Source organism: Cygnus olor, chromosome Z (genome assembly GCF_009769625.2).
Source record: "Cygnus olor isolate bCygOlo1 chromosome Z, bCygOlo1.pri.v2, whole genome shotgun sequence".
Classification (NCBI taxonomy): domain Eukaryota; kingdom Metazoa; phylum Chordata; class Aves; order Anseriformes; family Anatidae; genus Cygnus; species Cygnus olor.
In genome coordinates, this window is record NC_049198.1 from 34,183,128 (window position 1) to 34,198,150 (window position 15,023).

Genomic DNA, 15,023 nt, shown 5'->3' on the forward strand with positions numbered 1-15,023 from the left:
TTTAGCAGTAGTGTGGTGGTATTGCACTGATGGGCAGCTAAGCTACCCCACACTGCTCTCACTCCCCATCCTCAGAAGGTCGGGGGAAAAAATATGGTGGAAAAAAAAAGAAAGCTCGTGGGTTGAGATAAGGACAGAAAGATTGCTCACCAACTACCATCATGGGCAAAACAGACTCAGCATAAGGGAGATTAGTGTAATGTATTGCCTACTAATAACAGACTAGAGCAGTGAGAAGCTAAAACCAAACTAAAAATAGCTCCCCCCCATCCACCCTTTTCCGTGTCCTCCCCTCGAGGAGCACAGGGGAATGGGGGCTGTGGTCAGTCCCTAACACTTCATATCCGCCTCTCCTTCACAGTCGCTCTGTGCCCCTGCTCCACGTGGAGTCCCTCCCACGGGATGCCGTCCTTCCCGAACTGAGCCTGCGGGGGCTGCCCACAGGCAGCAGCTCTTCAAGAACTGCTCCCACATGGCTCCGTACCACGGGGTCCATCCCCCAGGAGCAAACTGCTCCAGCACGGGTCCCCCACGGGTGGGCGGCAGCTCCCCCCAGACCCCTGCTCCTGCGTGGGCTCCTCTCCACAGGCTGCAGCTCCGGCCCGGGGCCTGCTCCTGCGGGGGCTCTCCATGGGCCGCAGCCTCCTCCAGGCCACATCCACCTGCTCCACCGGGGGCTCCTCCACGGGCTGCAGCGTGGAGATCTGCTCCATGTGGGACCCATGGGCTGCAGGGGGACAGCCTGCTTCACCTGGGGCCTCTCCACAGGCTGCTGTTGTAGTTTTTTTTCCCTTTCCTAAGTAGGTTACCACAGAGGCACAGATTGCTTACTGGCTTGGCTCTGGCCAGCAGCGGGCCCCCTTTGGAGCCAGCTGGAGCTGGCTCTTACCAGGCAGCTTCTAGACTCTTCTTGCACCACTGTGTGTATTTTTATTTTTTAAAAAAAACAGCAGGGAGAAGAGAATTATGTGAATTTATTCTTTCATTAAACTAATTCTGCCTCAGTATAATTGTTTTCCACCTAACCTATTTACCTTCTTTCCAGTAAAAAGTTACGGTCAAATAGGTTACAAAAGCTGTTCTCTTGGCAGGTCAAGAAATTTTGTTAGGGCCAGTCCCATACTTCTAATAAGGAACGAGAAGCTGGCCACAGTCTGGGTGCGAGAAGCGAGTGCATCTATGCTGAACTACAAAATGGAGAACTCAGAAGTTGCAGTATGCTGTGTTCTGGTCCTATTCGATATTCAATTTCATCTTAAATGACTAAACGAAAAGTTTACAATAAATCATAGCTTTTAAAAATACTTTTAATTCCCAGGTGCTGTCACAAGACAGCTGGTTCTGACCTTAATTTAATGTTTGTGAGCAATTCCTCAGAGTGAAATCCAACATTGGACCCAGCTGCCTATTCATAATTAAATTTCTATGACACCAGCTGGATAGTTGTGTTTTGGCTAATTGTTAAATGTTCTTAGAATGTAAGTGATCACAACTTCAAAGTAGGTTTATTATTTCACGATGAAAAATGAGAAAATAGTTATTTGTAATAATCCTGTCTGTGTTTGTTTTTGGTATTTTTTTAAAAGCAAGACAATCAGTTTGTTTCTTACAAATCCCTTATTGTGATAAATTGGGTGTAAAGGTATGGATGGAATTTGAATATGTTTGGAATTAAATTCAAATGAAAATTTAATAGTCCTGCCTGCTGACATGTGGAGACTTATGTCTGCACTTACCAGGGGAAGCAAAAAGGCTAGAGAATTAAAAACTGCAGTTGAGACCAGGCACGACTGTGTATTAATAGCATTAAAGATTAGTAAAAGGCTCTTAGAGTGATCTTGCTTTTTATCCACCTTTTTTAAACTTTTTTTAAAATCTGTGTGTGTAGACAAATTTTTATCTTAAGGGAAAAATAGGGAAAACTTTCTTCTTTAACTTTACAGTGCATTTCAGACTTAAAAACATGGAGTCACCATACTCTAAAATACTAAGCTAGAAAGCATTCCTAAATAAAAGGCATTAATCTGAATTTCTGTTTGCCTTTTTGCTCTGATCTTTTTAAAGACTTAGTGATTCACAGTGTGAACCTTTACACCTCACTTGAAACTTCCAAAAGGTCTTGGACGTTCTCTCCTAAAGTTTTTGCTGTGCTAGTGAGGTGACGATACAGGATGCTGTCCTCACGTTGAGGAGGGGAGCGGTTCCTCTGATTTTACTTTGGGTGTGAAGTACAGACGCAAAATGTAATGCATGTAGACGGTGTCACTGTCCGGTGCTAGCAGGGTGCTTGTAACATCATCACCATGGCCCCCTGTGCACCTGGAAGAACAAGTAACTCAACATGGCTGCACGGTGTGTTAAGTTACAGTAAACATGACTCTGGAACAAGACTCTAGGACGAGTGGAAATGGCCTCAAGTTGTGTCAGGGGAGGTTTAGGTTGAGTATTAGGAAAAGTTTCTTCACTAAAAGGGTTGTGCAGCATTGGAAGAGGCTGCCCAGAAAAGTAGTTGAGTCACCATCCCTGGAGGTCTTCAAAAGGCATGTAGATTCTGTTCTATGGATGTAGGGATGCTGCTGTCAGACCTAACTCTGCTCTAAGTTACGTGCGTTAGTTGTGTCTCTCCTGCAAAAGAAATGAGCCTTATTCCTCAGGAGACTTAAGGAGTTGGACAGCCCAGTCCTCACCTCTCAGAAATACTTGTAAAGAGACATAACTCACAGAAAGTTACTCGGAATACTTAAACATCTTGGGAAGTGAGATAATCACTCTAGAATCAACGAGATTCTGTGAATTCACGTTACCTTCTGGAAGTGGTGGCATGGTTGACCCTTCATATTTTCAGCAGCTGTGAAGTACAGATCTGTGTTAGCTCATTGACATTCTTTCCTAATGTGTGTGAAAAGAAGGCGGATTTGGCATCGTTGTGAAATATAGTGCCTCTTCTGGTGAAATGGTTTCAAGACAAAGGAATGGTCAAAATCAGGAAGTGTCTATATGAGAATTCCTGTTTATTTTGGGTTAATGTATTTCTATAAAGACTTTTGAGGGTGATGATTTAAGTTATTTTAGTTTCCCAAGGCAATAAATACGTCCTGTGACTAGAAGTTCATAGAAACATGCAAATTCTGATCTGCAGCAGCTACCTGTATTTGGAAGCTGAAGGAGAACACTGTTGTCTTTTGACCTACCTCTAGGGCCTTGTCAGTTTGTCCCCTTTTCCGCAGTCTGTCATGAAGTACTAAAGATCATTGAAACTCAAGATCTACAGCGGCCAAACATCATGACCATCTACTAAAAGCAACTTCATGCTGGGACCTGTCATGGCTGTTGAAGATAGTACCTTAAATCAAACCTGCACCATCAAGATCTGAAAGGTGTTCAGTTTCGTTATACCAAAACCTTCCATTTTGTTAGACCAATGCATACCCATTATGCACATGAGAAGCTTTGCAAGCAGTTTTAGCAGGTAGTTCTGTGACTACTTGCATGTTTATACCTTTGTGGGGAAGGAGATTCCTGTGCTCAAAATCACACAATTGTTGCAACCTAAGACTTCTTTCCATGCTGAGGTTTAACTTGCAGTAATCACGTAAGTGGATTCTGCTCTGTAAATACAGGCTTCAATATTTAATCATTAACCTTTCTAAAGGCCTGTAGCTTGAGACTTTAATTTCCCAAGACAGCCAGCTTCTTACTATAAAGTACTGTTGTAATTGAGTGCAGTGCAGTGTAGCTGCAGCAGTATTAAGTCATGCAAGTTTGTATTTAAAATTCTTGTACAACGTAATTAGCAGGATAAAGGCCTGAACAACATACTCTGCATTAGCTAGTGTGATACTATGATTCAGCTCCGAAGGCTTACTTTCTTGAGCTTAAAAAATAGTCGTTTTATTACATGTGAAGTGGTCAAGGCACACAACAGCGTATCTGCCAGTCTTTTAATCAACGTGCATCCAGGAGGCTTTACAGTTTGTAGTGTGGAATAATGCTTTAAAACCTGTTTGGATGACTAGTGATAGATGCTAACAATGGAATTTTGTCTATTAGATGTAGTTATATACCACAGATCTTCTCTTTGCTGCTTTCCTCCCTCATCCCCAAGGCTTTCAGTGTCTGGGTCTATTGACAAACCCTATGAAACATACCAAAGAAAAAAAGCACTAGGCCTTACAGTTAATACTTGAGGGCTGACACCATTCTTGGAGTATGCAAGTCAGTATAGGAAGAGTGCAGAACCTCGTTTATTAGGAATATCTTTGCTGTTTATTTTTTTATTTTAACAAGAAGTAATTTACTAGCATGCATCTCAGGATGGAGGACTTACTCCAGGCACCCTTCACATCTCTCTCTGTTAAGACAGCTGTGAAGAGAGCAGCTGCTCACAACTTAAGGCAGGAAGGTTGAAGGGAAACGGTACCATTCTGTAAATACACACTGAAGCACAAATCATCTTTTTGTTAAGGTCACTACAGATGCATGCTTCTATCTATTGACATTAAGAAGGCGAAAGTGGTGTAGTAAGGAATGTTGGGGTAAAAATATCCTTGCATCCACAAAACTTGAAACAGATCAATATAGTGAATATATCTTTATAAGGCATGCAGGGTATTCTGATACTATGGATTCAGCTGTACAAATGCATTAAAACAGACTGCATAAATTCAACTGCTGGTGGGCAATGTGGTTGAATGCACAAACATTCTGTTGGATCTTCCACATTAACTGTTATATGGCCTAGTCTTAATATTACAGAGTAGTGAAACCTTAAATATATGTAATAGATTCTAGTAAGGTCAACATACAGAAGCAGGAACAGCATCCAAGTGTACCACTTTGTAAGTGGGCAGTTAAGAGGTGGTCAAACTACTTCAGATGGGCATCAGCAGCTAACCATGTATATAGTAACTTCATGTTGCACATGCAGTCTGTGAAGGAGTAGCATATTTTGCAGAAAAAGACAAAGCAAATGTTCTTTTTTTTTTCTTATGGCAGATTCTGGCAAAGTTATGTCACAACAGTAAAAGCTAGTGCAAACTACACAGCAGTTTTAAACACAGTAGACTTTGGACTGCGTGTGAATTGAGTATAAGCTAACATGTGCCTCCGGTCACTATTGAGTTTTTGTTGTTACTTAAAGCATGCAAGTGAAGAGAAGAGGAGGCTAAGACTGTGATCCTGAATTAAGATTAATGTATGCTGTTTAGTTTTCTATCCTATTAGGAAGGAAAAAGCAAGATGGCGGTGCTAGGAAGAAACAATTTTCTCTCAGGAATTAGGAGATGGAGAGTAATAACTGTGAGTAGGGCAAGACTTTAGTGCAAGGTAGCATTATTATCAAGACAAACCTGTCACGGTTCAGATTAGGGAAAACAGGAAAACTTGAAGAGTGTTTCAAGTTCCTAGAACATCACCTAGTTTGCACTTGCAACTTCACCATAGTGCATGGTGAAGTTGCTTTTTTCCTGTTACTGAATATCTGGCTGTTTGGCACTACTGTATGAGCAGAACTGCAAACAAAGATAAGGACTGCCAATTTATTGAACTTTAGGTGGGAAAAAATAACTCATTTTATGTATAAGCCAAGATAAACTAAACAGCAGCAACAAAATGGGTGGGCTGACTGAAGCAGCCATGGCAATTCATAAGGCATGTGAGCAAGAAATAATTTGATTTTTCACTATGACATACTATGCTCCTTTGGTCATAGCAGAGTACTAAAAATTATTCTTGGTTTATAGGTGGTTCTGGCCACATTGAGAAGCAGTGGTCTCTGGCAGGCTCTAATCACGTTTTTCTGGTGCTTCCTTGAAGGCAAGATAATATAAGGTGATACAAACACCTGAAACACTGTCATCTTCTCTGGGAAGACCCAAAGAAGATTCTTAGAACTATTAAACTTAATTTCTAACCTGGCCCTCCTCCGTCAAATACCCTTTTCTGTTCACATACAAGGTCTTCCTAGGTCTGATGTTAGACTAAGTGTTTGAAGAAATTTTTCAGAGAAGCTTAAGCAGGTCTCATTCCCTTTCATGCCTTTAGGAATTTTTGTAAGGAGTTCACTATATTTCACTATTATTTTTTTTTTAATTCAGGTTATAAATCCCCAAGTTAATGCCAAGGCAAAGCTCTCAAGATTGAAATATTACTAAAATGAAGTATGTGTAGTTCCTAGGACTGTTTTAGTTTTTATTAAGAACCAGTCTCTCTTTATCACTTCAAATTCTTTAATTTTAGAAATTGTTCAAGACTGTTTTCCAACCAGTGTGCATCAGCAGCTTTGGTGAAAACACCAGGTATCTTTCTAGCATACTTATCATACCAAATGCATACCATGAAGTCACATTCCATTACATTGGCACAATAAGTTTTGCAAGAACAAACTCAGCTTGTTTAAGAAAGTGATTAAGTAAACTCACACGTAAACCTTTTAACTATAAAAATGCTGCTTCCAGCTCCTACAAAACACAGTGAAAAGACATCCCCACGAGAGTTGAAAAACTATGCACAGAGGTCAGTATCATAGGAAGAGATTTTATACAAATGAAGCAATTAGGCAGTAAAAGTATTTACACTTTTTCCTGCTATTAACTAGACAAACATACAGTAGTCAGAGAAAAATATACTACAACTCTAAGTCTTGTAACATATAAGCATTTTTTCTCTAAATGGAATTTTAATCTTTTGAAATGTGTTACCTGTTAATACTGGACAAAACTATTGGCAAAAGTGTTTAAATACTTTTAAACCAAGATTAAAAGGGGCTTTAATTCCACAAAATTTAACTTCAAAATACTATGCTTATAAAATTATTTAAACTTTCAGCAGTGTATAGATTTCAAATGCAAAACTTAGCAATCCTCTTCAATCCCCTTTATAAAAAGACTCCAATGGTGTCATTTGTTTTTGAAGGCAGATTCTTTTGCTGTTTTTTCAAGCTCTCTCTTCGCCACATATCCTAGAAATATAATAAATTAACATTAATGACAATGTAAAAGCACTGAAGTAAAGTCTTACTCCAGATGAATGTTTTTACACAGACAAGAGTTAAATGATACTGATATGCATTCAGCAGCAGGTAAGTCTGGAGAACGGAGGCAGGAACCGATGCCACCTGTTTGCTTTCTCTCCTAAGTGGACTACCCCCAAACATTAGATGAAGCCAGCAGTGACTGTCACCACATGACCACGTGTGACCAGACATGAGTGGCAGTCATTCAGAGGTTGGTTTGTGTTCCATTCAGGTCATCCTCCCAGTCTGCTGCTGGTAATGTCAACTCAAGTGGAAAAGCACTCTGGCTTTTTTCCTGTGTGGAGTATGCTTTTGTCACATAACGATACCACTTTTCTTTGTAGTCACGAGTAATGCACTGTGTGTTCCAAACAGTAAGTAACCTCAGGAAGCAATAGAAATCTCTACCAGCAGAGAACATAAAGTACAAATAGCTACAGAAGTATTGGACAATTTCTGACTTGAAAATTTTTGAAGTACTTTTTCAGAAAGGCATTATTATGTCTTGCCTCTAAGTAACAAAGGGAGTAAAATTCCCTTTATTCCCTTATGTTCTGGAAGTAAAATTCCAGAACGTAATAGGTAGCTCTGCACTTGAGAAGTTTACAAATTACTTGCTTAGATTCAGCAGTGGGAACTGTAGGAACAGTTTTTAACATTCATGATTTGTTCACAGTCATTTTGCTTACCAATTGCTCACTTGCAAAAACCAGAGCACCGGAAATAAATACATATATTAAAAAAAATACTGACTGTAAGGAATTTTATATGATGGAGAGACATAAGTCTGTAGCTTGCTTGAATTTAAACAGGTATGCGGATAGATTACTTAACATCCAAGATATTCATAAGAGGTTTTACAAGTTGTTTTATATTCATTACTTGCTAACAGATATAAGTTAAGTCCAGAGAAACTGCTCCCAGGCAGCTGTACAAGGTTTTGCATGGAGTGGGGTTGATTTCCTTGTTTAGGTAGGTCAGAGAAAGTGCTGGAAAGTGTGGAGTTCAAGGCCACAGCAAACACCACAAACGCATAAAAAGATAAATGTCTATTAGCATAATATGACACCCCCACCTAGTTCCCTCATGGACTATATATTTACAAGTTTTACACATACAATCACAGTTACTGAAATGTTAAAAGTATAAATTATATTGCCTCAAAGTGGCTTATTTGAGAGTGTTTATATTCAACAGCCTGTTGTAGGCATGTCATTTAAGTATCTGGAGCATCCACCTTAGGTTTCTTTTCACCAATGTCCACTACAGTGTCATGCATGCATCCAAATATTCTTAAACTTTTTCTTTTAATAGCAAATATAAAGGGAAATTTGACTAAGGTTTTCCTTTTGCCACTGGAAAATTTGTGTTAGGTTCCGCAGAAAAGAAGAAAGGAGCAGGCCATGAAAAATGATGCCTTAGTCAACCAGTTAAGTTGTTTATTTTTAAATACTTGGACCAATACATTTGACTGCTGATCTGCTTTGCTGTTGATTTCAAGTAGCTCAGGTGTTGCACTTTATTAGTACCATACTGTGTTTTCACCACATGTCCCGTTTAAGGAATGTGCTATGCTCTGTAATTTGTGCTGGGAATCTACACTCACGTCTTAATTATGCTCCCTTTACATGCTACTTGTTGAAGGCAGATGAGGGTCTGGCATCCTCATCACTGGCTGAAAATTCCCAAGTGTCATTTCTGAAAGTTGTATAGTAAGAAAGCGGTAATTCTAAGGCTACCTCTCAGCAAAAATCAAATTCATAGTCATCTTAAGGTGGTTTTTTTTTTTTTTTTTTTTTAAGTTTACCCTACTGTAAATAATGGTTAATATTACACACCCTCATACATTTTTAATTTGGTATGCAGCCAGAAGAATGCCAGGCAACTGCAGTTCCTCCTGGACTGTATGAAGATGGTAATGAAAGGAAAGCTTGCAGTAATACATACTGCTGGACAACAAGAATCTCTCAACACAAGAGCAGAACTGCTCAGAAAAAACAAATTGGTATTCCAACCAAACAGTTTTGCTTAAGGATAATTTTAGACCCTCCCCTCATTTTTCACTAAATTCTATTACGTATTCCTCATGTTCTGCAAGAGATTCATTGCTTCCATTTTTATTATTATTTATTTATTTTTACAAAATTGCATTTTCAGTGAGACCAAGGTTTAAATACTACCCTCAAGCATTCATATGGCATCTTGTTTGGAAAAAGGTAAATGCATCAACCTCTGGCATTATTATATACCATCACGTTTTATAGAGAGTTCTAAAATTTCACAGGTCTAAGTTCTAGCCTGCAGTTTATCTGCATTTGGGCAATACTACAATTATAATTACAGAGCACTAGTTGAAGTAGTTTGGCTACTGATCGGGATAAATTGATTTAAAAGAAAAAAAAAACTTGATCAATCCTCTTAGTTTCTGTAAAATTTGGTTCAGACATCATTTGCTTTAAGTAGTCTAAAATACAGTGGAAAGCATGTACTTTGCCCTACCTTCCTGCATGCTGTTTTTCACCTAACAAGACATATTTTTTTTTTTTTTTTTTAATTTCCACTACAGCAGTGAAGGAAGTAATTTTTAAAATGCTCATTCAAAATCTTAAAAAAAAAAAAAAAAGTATGCCATTATTATTGTCTGAAGTTGAAAAAAAAACACCTGTAAAGAAAACGGTAACTCAACATGATTAAGTAACTTCAATCTATTCATGTTCTGTTTACATCACTTTACTGTAAACAAAACAAATCTTTAATTCATTAAAGTTACTAACTCACTTTTTCTTACTCCCAACTTCAGGCTTGTCTTTGTTTTCATCAGTGTTCTCTCCATTGTGTTGTGATTCGGTGGTGTCTTGAGTTTCAGATCCTCCATTCAGAACTTTTGAACCTTTAAAATGAAAAGGCAGGGGAAAAAAAAACAGTACAGCAGGCAGCAAAACTGTGCTATAAGAAACCCCAAACTATAAGAAACCCCAAATAATGTTGTTACATATATCAACTCCAACGATTTAAGTGTTTTCCCATCATCTTGATACTTAGCAGCTAAAATAACACAAAAAGCAAGAACCGATAGTGTTTTAACTTCTGAAAATTCAATGTACCTCATCCCATAATTTACATGATGGGAAATTAAAACATTTCTCAAGGTTTCAGGTTCCTCTTGTATTTGCCAGGCTACAAATAATAGGACTAATGCATACCTATATTCTGAGCAGTAAGAGACTGAGCCTGAATGAGCGTGTGTATGCATTCTGAGCATACACTTGAGTATGAATTCTGTATACCACTCTAAGCCAGATGGACAGTTCAAGAGACCCCACCTGGCATACTGTGTTCAGCTCTGGGGCCCTGACGTGGCTTTGGCTGGGTCAGAGTTAATTTTTTTCACAGAAGTTTGTATTATGCTATGATTTGGATTTTTGATGAAAATAGTGGTGCTAACACACGTATGTTTTTACTTGCTGCAGAGCAGTGCTCACACAGAGCCAAGGCCTTTCCAGCTCCTCATGCTGCCCTGCCAGCGAGGAGCCTTGGGGTGCTCCAGGAGCTGGGAGGGGACAAAGCCAGGACAGCTGGCCCAGGCTGGCCAGAGGGGTGTCCCACACCATGTGGTGTCATGCTCAGCAACAACAGCTGGGGTAAAGAAGGAAGAAGGGTGGGCCTTTGGAGTGATGGCGTTTGTCTTCTCAAGAAGCCATTCCACGTGCTGAGCCCTGCTTTCTTGGAAGTGGCTGAACACCTGCCTGCTGTGGGAAGTGGCAAATGGATTCATGGTTTGGCTTTGCTTGCGCGTGTGGCTTCTACTTTGCCTGGTGAACTGTCCTTATCTCAGCCCATGAGTTCGATTCTCTCCCCGATCCCACCTGGGGACAGTGAGCGACCAGCTGCGTGGGGCTGAGCTGCCCACCGGGGCTAAACCACAACAGGCCCCCAGCACAGGAAGGACATGGATCTGCTGGAGTGAGTCCAGAGGAGGGCCATGAGGACGATCAGAGGGCTGGAGCACCTCTCCTACAAAGACAGGCTGAGGGAGTCAGGGTTGTTCAGCCTGGAGAAGAGGGGGGAAACCTTACAGCGTCCTTCCAGTACCTAAAGTGGGCTACAGAAGAGCTGGGGAGGGACTCATTGTCAGGGTGTGCAGTGATGGGACAAGGGGGAATGGCTTTAAACCTAAAGAGGGTAGGTTTAGGTTAGATATAAGGTGGAAATTCTTTGCTATTTGGGTGGTAAGGCACTGGAACAGGTTGCCTAGAGGAACTGTAGATGCCCCATTTTTTCATTTTGCTTTTGTTTCCAGTATTTTTTTCCCTATTAGAATAGAGTAGAATAATCCTCAAGTTGAATCAGTTTTACCCATGACAGCAACTGACGAGCAATCTTGCTATCCATATCTCAACCCACAAACCTTCTCATCTTACTTTCTCCTCCTGTCTTGCTGAGAAAAGCGAATGAGAGCTGTGTGGTGGGCACCCAGCCGTCAGCCAAGGTCAGCCTACCACCCTGTGCCTGTCACAGGGTTGGGGGAAGATCTGTGTGGAGCCCCCACTACATCATACATACTTCTCTTGCAATAAATGGCAGGATTTCAATGTCATCTTTCTTCCTTAGTAGTTACAAATACAACTACAGTTATTCTGAACCCTTGGCATCCTCAGTCACCTCAGTTACAGTTACTTGTTTTTTTTTCCCAGATCCAGGTGATTAAAGTTTCATTTTTGATGAAATAGTTTTGCTCCCAGGATTCAAGTTCAAATTAAATTCAACTTTTTTCCAATACTTGTGGACATCAAGAACCTAAATAATTTTAACGGATGGGTAGAACTCTTACACTTTGAAGGATTTACATTCCTTTGCAACCCAGCTTCCCAATGTCTCCCTCATTTTGTCCTATTTCAAAACACAAGTAGACTCTTTACTGCATTTCATTCCTTTTTTAAGTTGCGGACGTAAGTTACTGAAGAGCCTCCTTACCATAGGAGGCTTTCAATATTGTGCTATACTTTTATAAGCACTCAGAATTAATCTGGAATAGTACTGCTTTATGCTTAGGCATAAAGGCTTCTTCTGACTACATGACAACAACTTCTTTACTATTAGGCTGAACTATGCTACTAAGTAGCATGTAAGTGGTTAAAAGCTACTGCTACATATAGTAGCATGCATGACATAGGAAGAGGCTGGTAAAAAGCAAGGTGGAAACCAAAAGCAAGGTAGGCACCAAAAAGCTCCTTGAAGAATGAAGGTAGGATGTCGTTCTATCTAATGCTTAAAGCTTTTTTTTCTCACAAAGTAGTGGAGCTAAAAAATTTACTAAGTAAAAAATGATGAATTCATTTCTTGCAAAAGCCCTTGCCTTCATGTAGTAAAGGCAAAATAACAGTGGAAAACAGTCGTAAGTTTTACCCCTGCATTTTAAACTTAGTTACAGCAGCATTATCCTTGACTATTTCAGATATGCGAAGGTGTAAATAGATGGGTAGAATTCGTACATCAAACGTTTTCAGAAGCTGGCTCAGAAGTGGGTGGAGACTAAGTCTTTTATATTACAAGAAATTAAAACCACCATGATTTACCTGTTTGGTCCTTTTCTTTTTCCATTTTTTTGTTACTTCCTTTCTTCCACTGTTCTTTGGTTTTATTGGCTTCCTCATGCTGCTTCTGCTCAGCAAGTGATTTGTTTAGTACTTGGGAAAGAACAGAATCTCCTTCCCCGACCAGAAACATGGTCTTGAACTTGTTATATAGCATTGTAGATTTCTCCACGATAACTTGGCTAACTTTGAATTTCCGTATCTGAAATCAAAGTGATAAAATAGGCGGTTCCACTTATGCATGTATATACCTATGTAATTTCATCAAATGCTAGATGAAATTCTTAAGTTAACATGAAATATCTTAGTATTTTCACTCTCCGAAGGAATAAATAACACTCATGTAAATTTAAGAAAACAGTATTTTGAATAACATTGCTGATCTCACCTTCTTGAGAGTTAGAATCATCTCTGTATGTTTCTGAGCTTGTTGCATTGTGATTTGAAGAGATGCAAGCTCATCAAGAGCCTCAATACACCTGTTCACATCCTGTAGATAAACAAGAAGTTAGTTTGATGACTTCACTTAAATGTTAATACTCATTAAATAGCCATATTGAATTCATTTCCACACTTGATGATACATTCCTAAAATACCCTTAAATTTGATGATGTACTTCATTTTATAACAATCTATACAATCCGTACAAACACAAAGATTACTACCAGTTGCATTACCACTAGTTACACACCAAAAGGTACATGTTATTCGAATAACATAAAATAAAGAACAAAAACCAGGAAACAACTTCATACCTTTATTATACCAACCCAAGCTTTCTGCTGCTTTCACAATTCTAGTAGTTTGTTACCTACAGCTGTTCTGCAAATACTCAGCCTTTTCCATATACAATTTTTTCCATGTGACCTGCCACTGAAAAGGCAGCTAAACAAATTAAGCAGCTACGTCTGATACACAGAACTGTATTTGTGTAGAGCTTTCAGTTAAAAGTTTGATGAGTGACACATTGTGGAGGACACCCAGATCAATCATGATTTTCTGGTCCATGTCTAAGAACCATCGTGCTAAATTCTTCCTCCTATAATACTTAGTTCTCAATTCCCTTACCTTCAGCTTCTCTGATTTTTACTTCCTATTTAAAACTAAGGTTAGTCTCCAGCCCAGGTCACAATAGTATTTTACATCTTGAATAAAGCTGTAGCTCATGTTCTCAATAGAAATTAGTATTTATTTTTCTTTTAATAATTAATAAATGCAATTATGATAAGCTAAGTATCCTTGCTGTAGCTCTATAACCAATGTTCTTCCCAGTATTGTAAGATATTTGCTCCATTACTCTTGTTTGAAGAATTCTAGGTGGGTTTTGGTTTTCCTCAAAGTTTATCCATCCATGTTTGGACAGTGTCTGCTTATTCCTCTCAGGTCACCAGTCTCTGTTCCCAGTTCCTGCGTGCTTGCTTTTCATGTCCGAATTCAGTCAGGAGCTTCTTGTTCATCCATGCAGCCCTGCTGACATGTTTGCTTATGTTCCTCCTTGTCAAGATGGACCAATCTTAAGGAGGTAATTCAGGCAAATCAGATCTCCTGTTCACCTTTTCCTCTCCAGAATCATCTCCCAAGGGATTCTTCCAAGCAGGTCCCTTTAAAGGCCCAAGTCTGCTCTCCTGTGTCCAAAGCTGCGATCACTTTTCTCCTGCTCCCTCTTCCCAGGGTCCTGAACTCTACCATCTCACAGTCACTGCAGCCAAGATTGCCCCTGCCTTTATTATCCCTGACCAGTTCTTTCCTAAGATCAGGTCCAACAGGAGGTCTTCTCTTGTCAGCTCCGTGATCATCTGTGTTAGAAATTTCTCGCACTCCAGAAACTTCCTGGATTGTTGTGTAATCTCCATGTTGTCCTCCAGCAGATAGCAGGGTGGTCCTCCTAGGACCAGGACATTTGAATCTAAGGTGTCTCTCAACTGCCTGAAGACGACCCTCTCTCTGCCTCTTTCTAATTGGGTGATCTGCAGGAGATGTTCTCATCAATATCACCACTGTCTATCTGCCTGCTAGTCCTGACTGTAAGTTCTCAGTTGGCTAATCATCCGTCCCAGTGCAAAGATCCAGTGGTCTCTCACATAGTTATTTCCTGCCTTGCCTTCATGGCACCTGTCCTTCCTAAAGGATGGCAGCAACCATCCGTATCAACCTTCCATGAACTATTCTACCAAATCTGTGATCCCAGTGACACCACAGACCTGCAATTGCAAATAGATGTCTAATTCCTCTGTCCAATTCCCCACGAAGTGTGCATTGGTGTAATTGCACTTCAGAGAGGCACCCAGTTGTGCTTTCTAGAAAGGCTGAGAGATTTCCTGGTAATGCTGTGCTGTCAGTATTTCCTCATTTTTGTGCATGCACTTCTAGCGACTCCACTTCAGCCCTGTTTTGTTGATAACAAGGTTACTTCTGT

The 15,023-nt window shown here is 39.9% G+C and overlaps 1 protein-coding gene across 1 annotated transcript in view; it reads right to left on the bottom strand.

Moving 5' to 3' along the window:
• Window positions 1–6,213: 6,213 nt before the first annotated feature.
• Window positions 6,214–15,023, bottom strand: part of PSIP1 (PC4 and SFRS1 interacting protein 1) — a 36,528-nt gene continuing 27,718 nt past the window's right edge. The window contains 5 exon segments of the mRNA XM_040540957.1: window positions 6,214–6,942; window positions 6,944–6,958; window positions 9,791–9,902; window positions 12,589–12,808; window positions 12,995–13,096. Of these exon segments, the coding sequence (XP_040396891.1) occupies window positions 6,897–6,942; window positions 6,944–6,958; window positions 9,791–9,902; window positions 12,589–12,808; window positions 12,995–13,096 (495 nt within the window). The 3' untranslated portion in view covers window positions 6,214–6,896.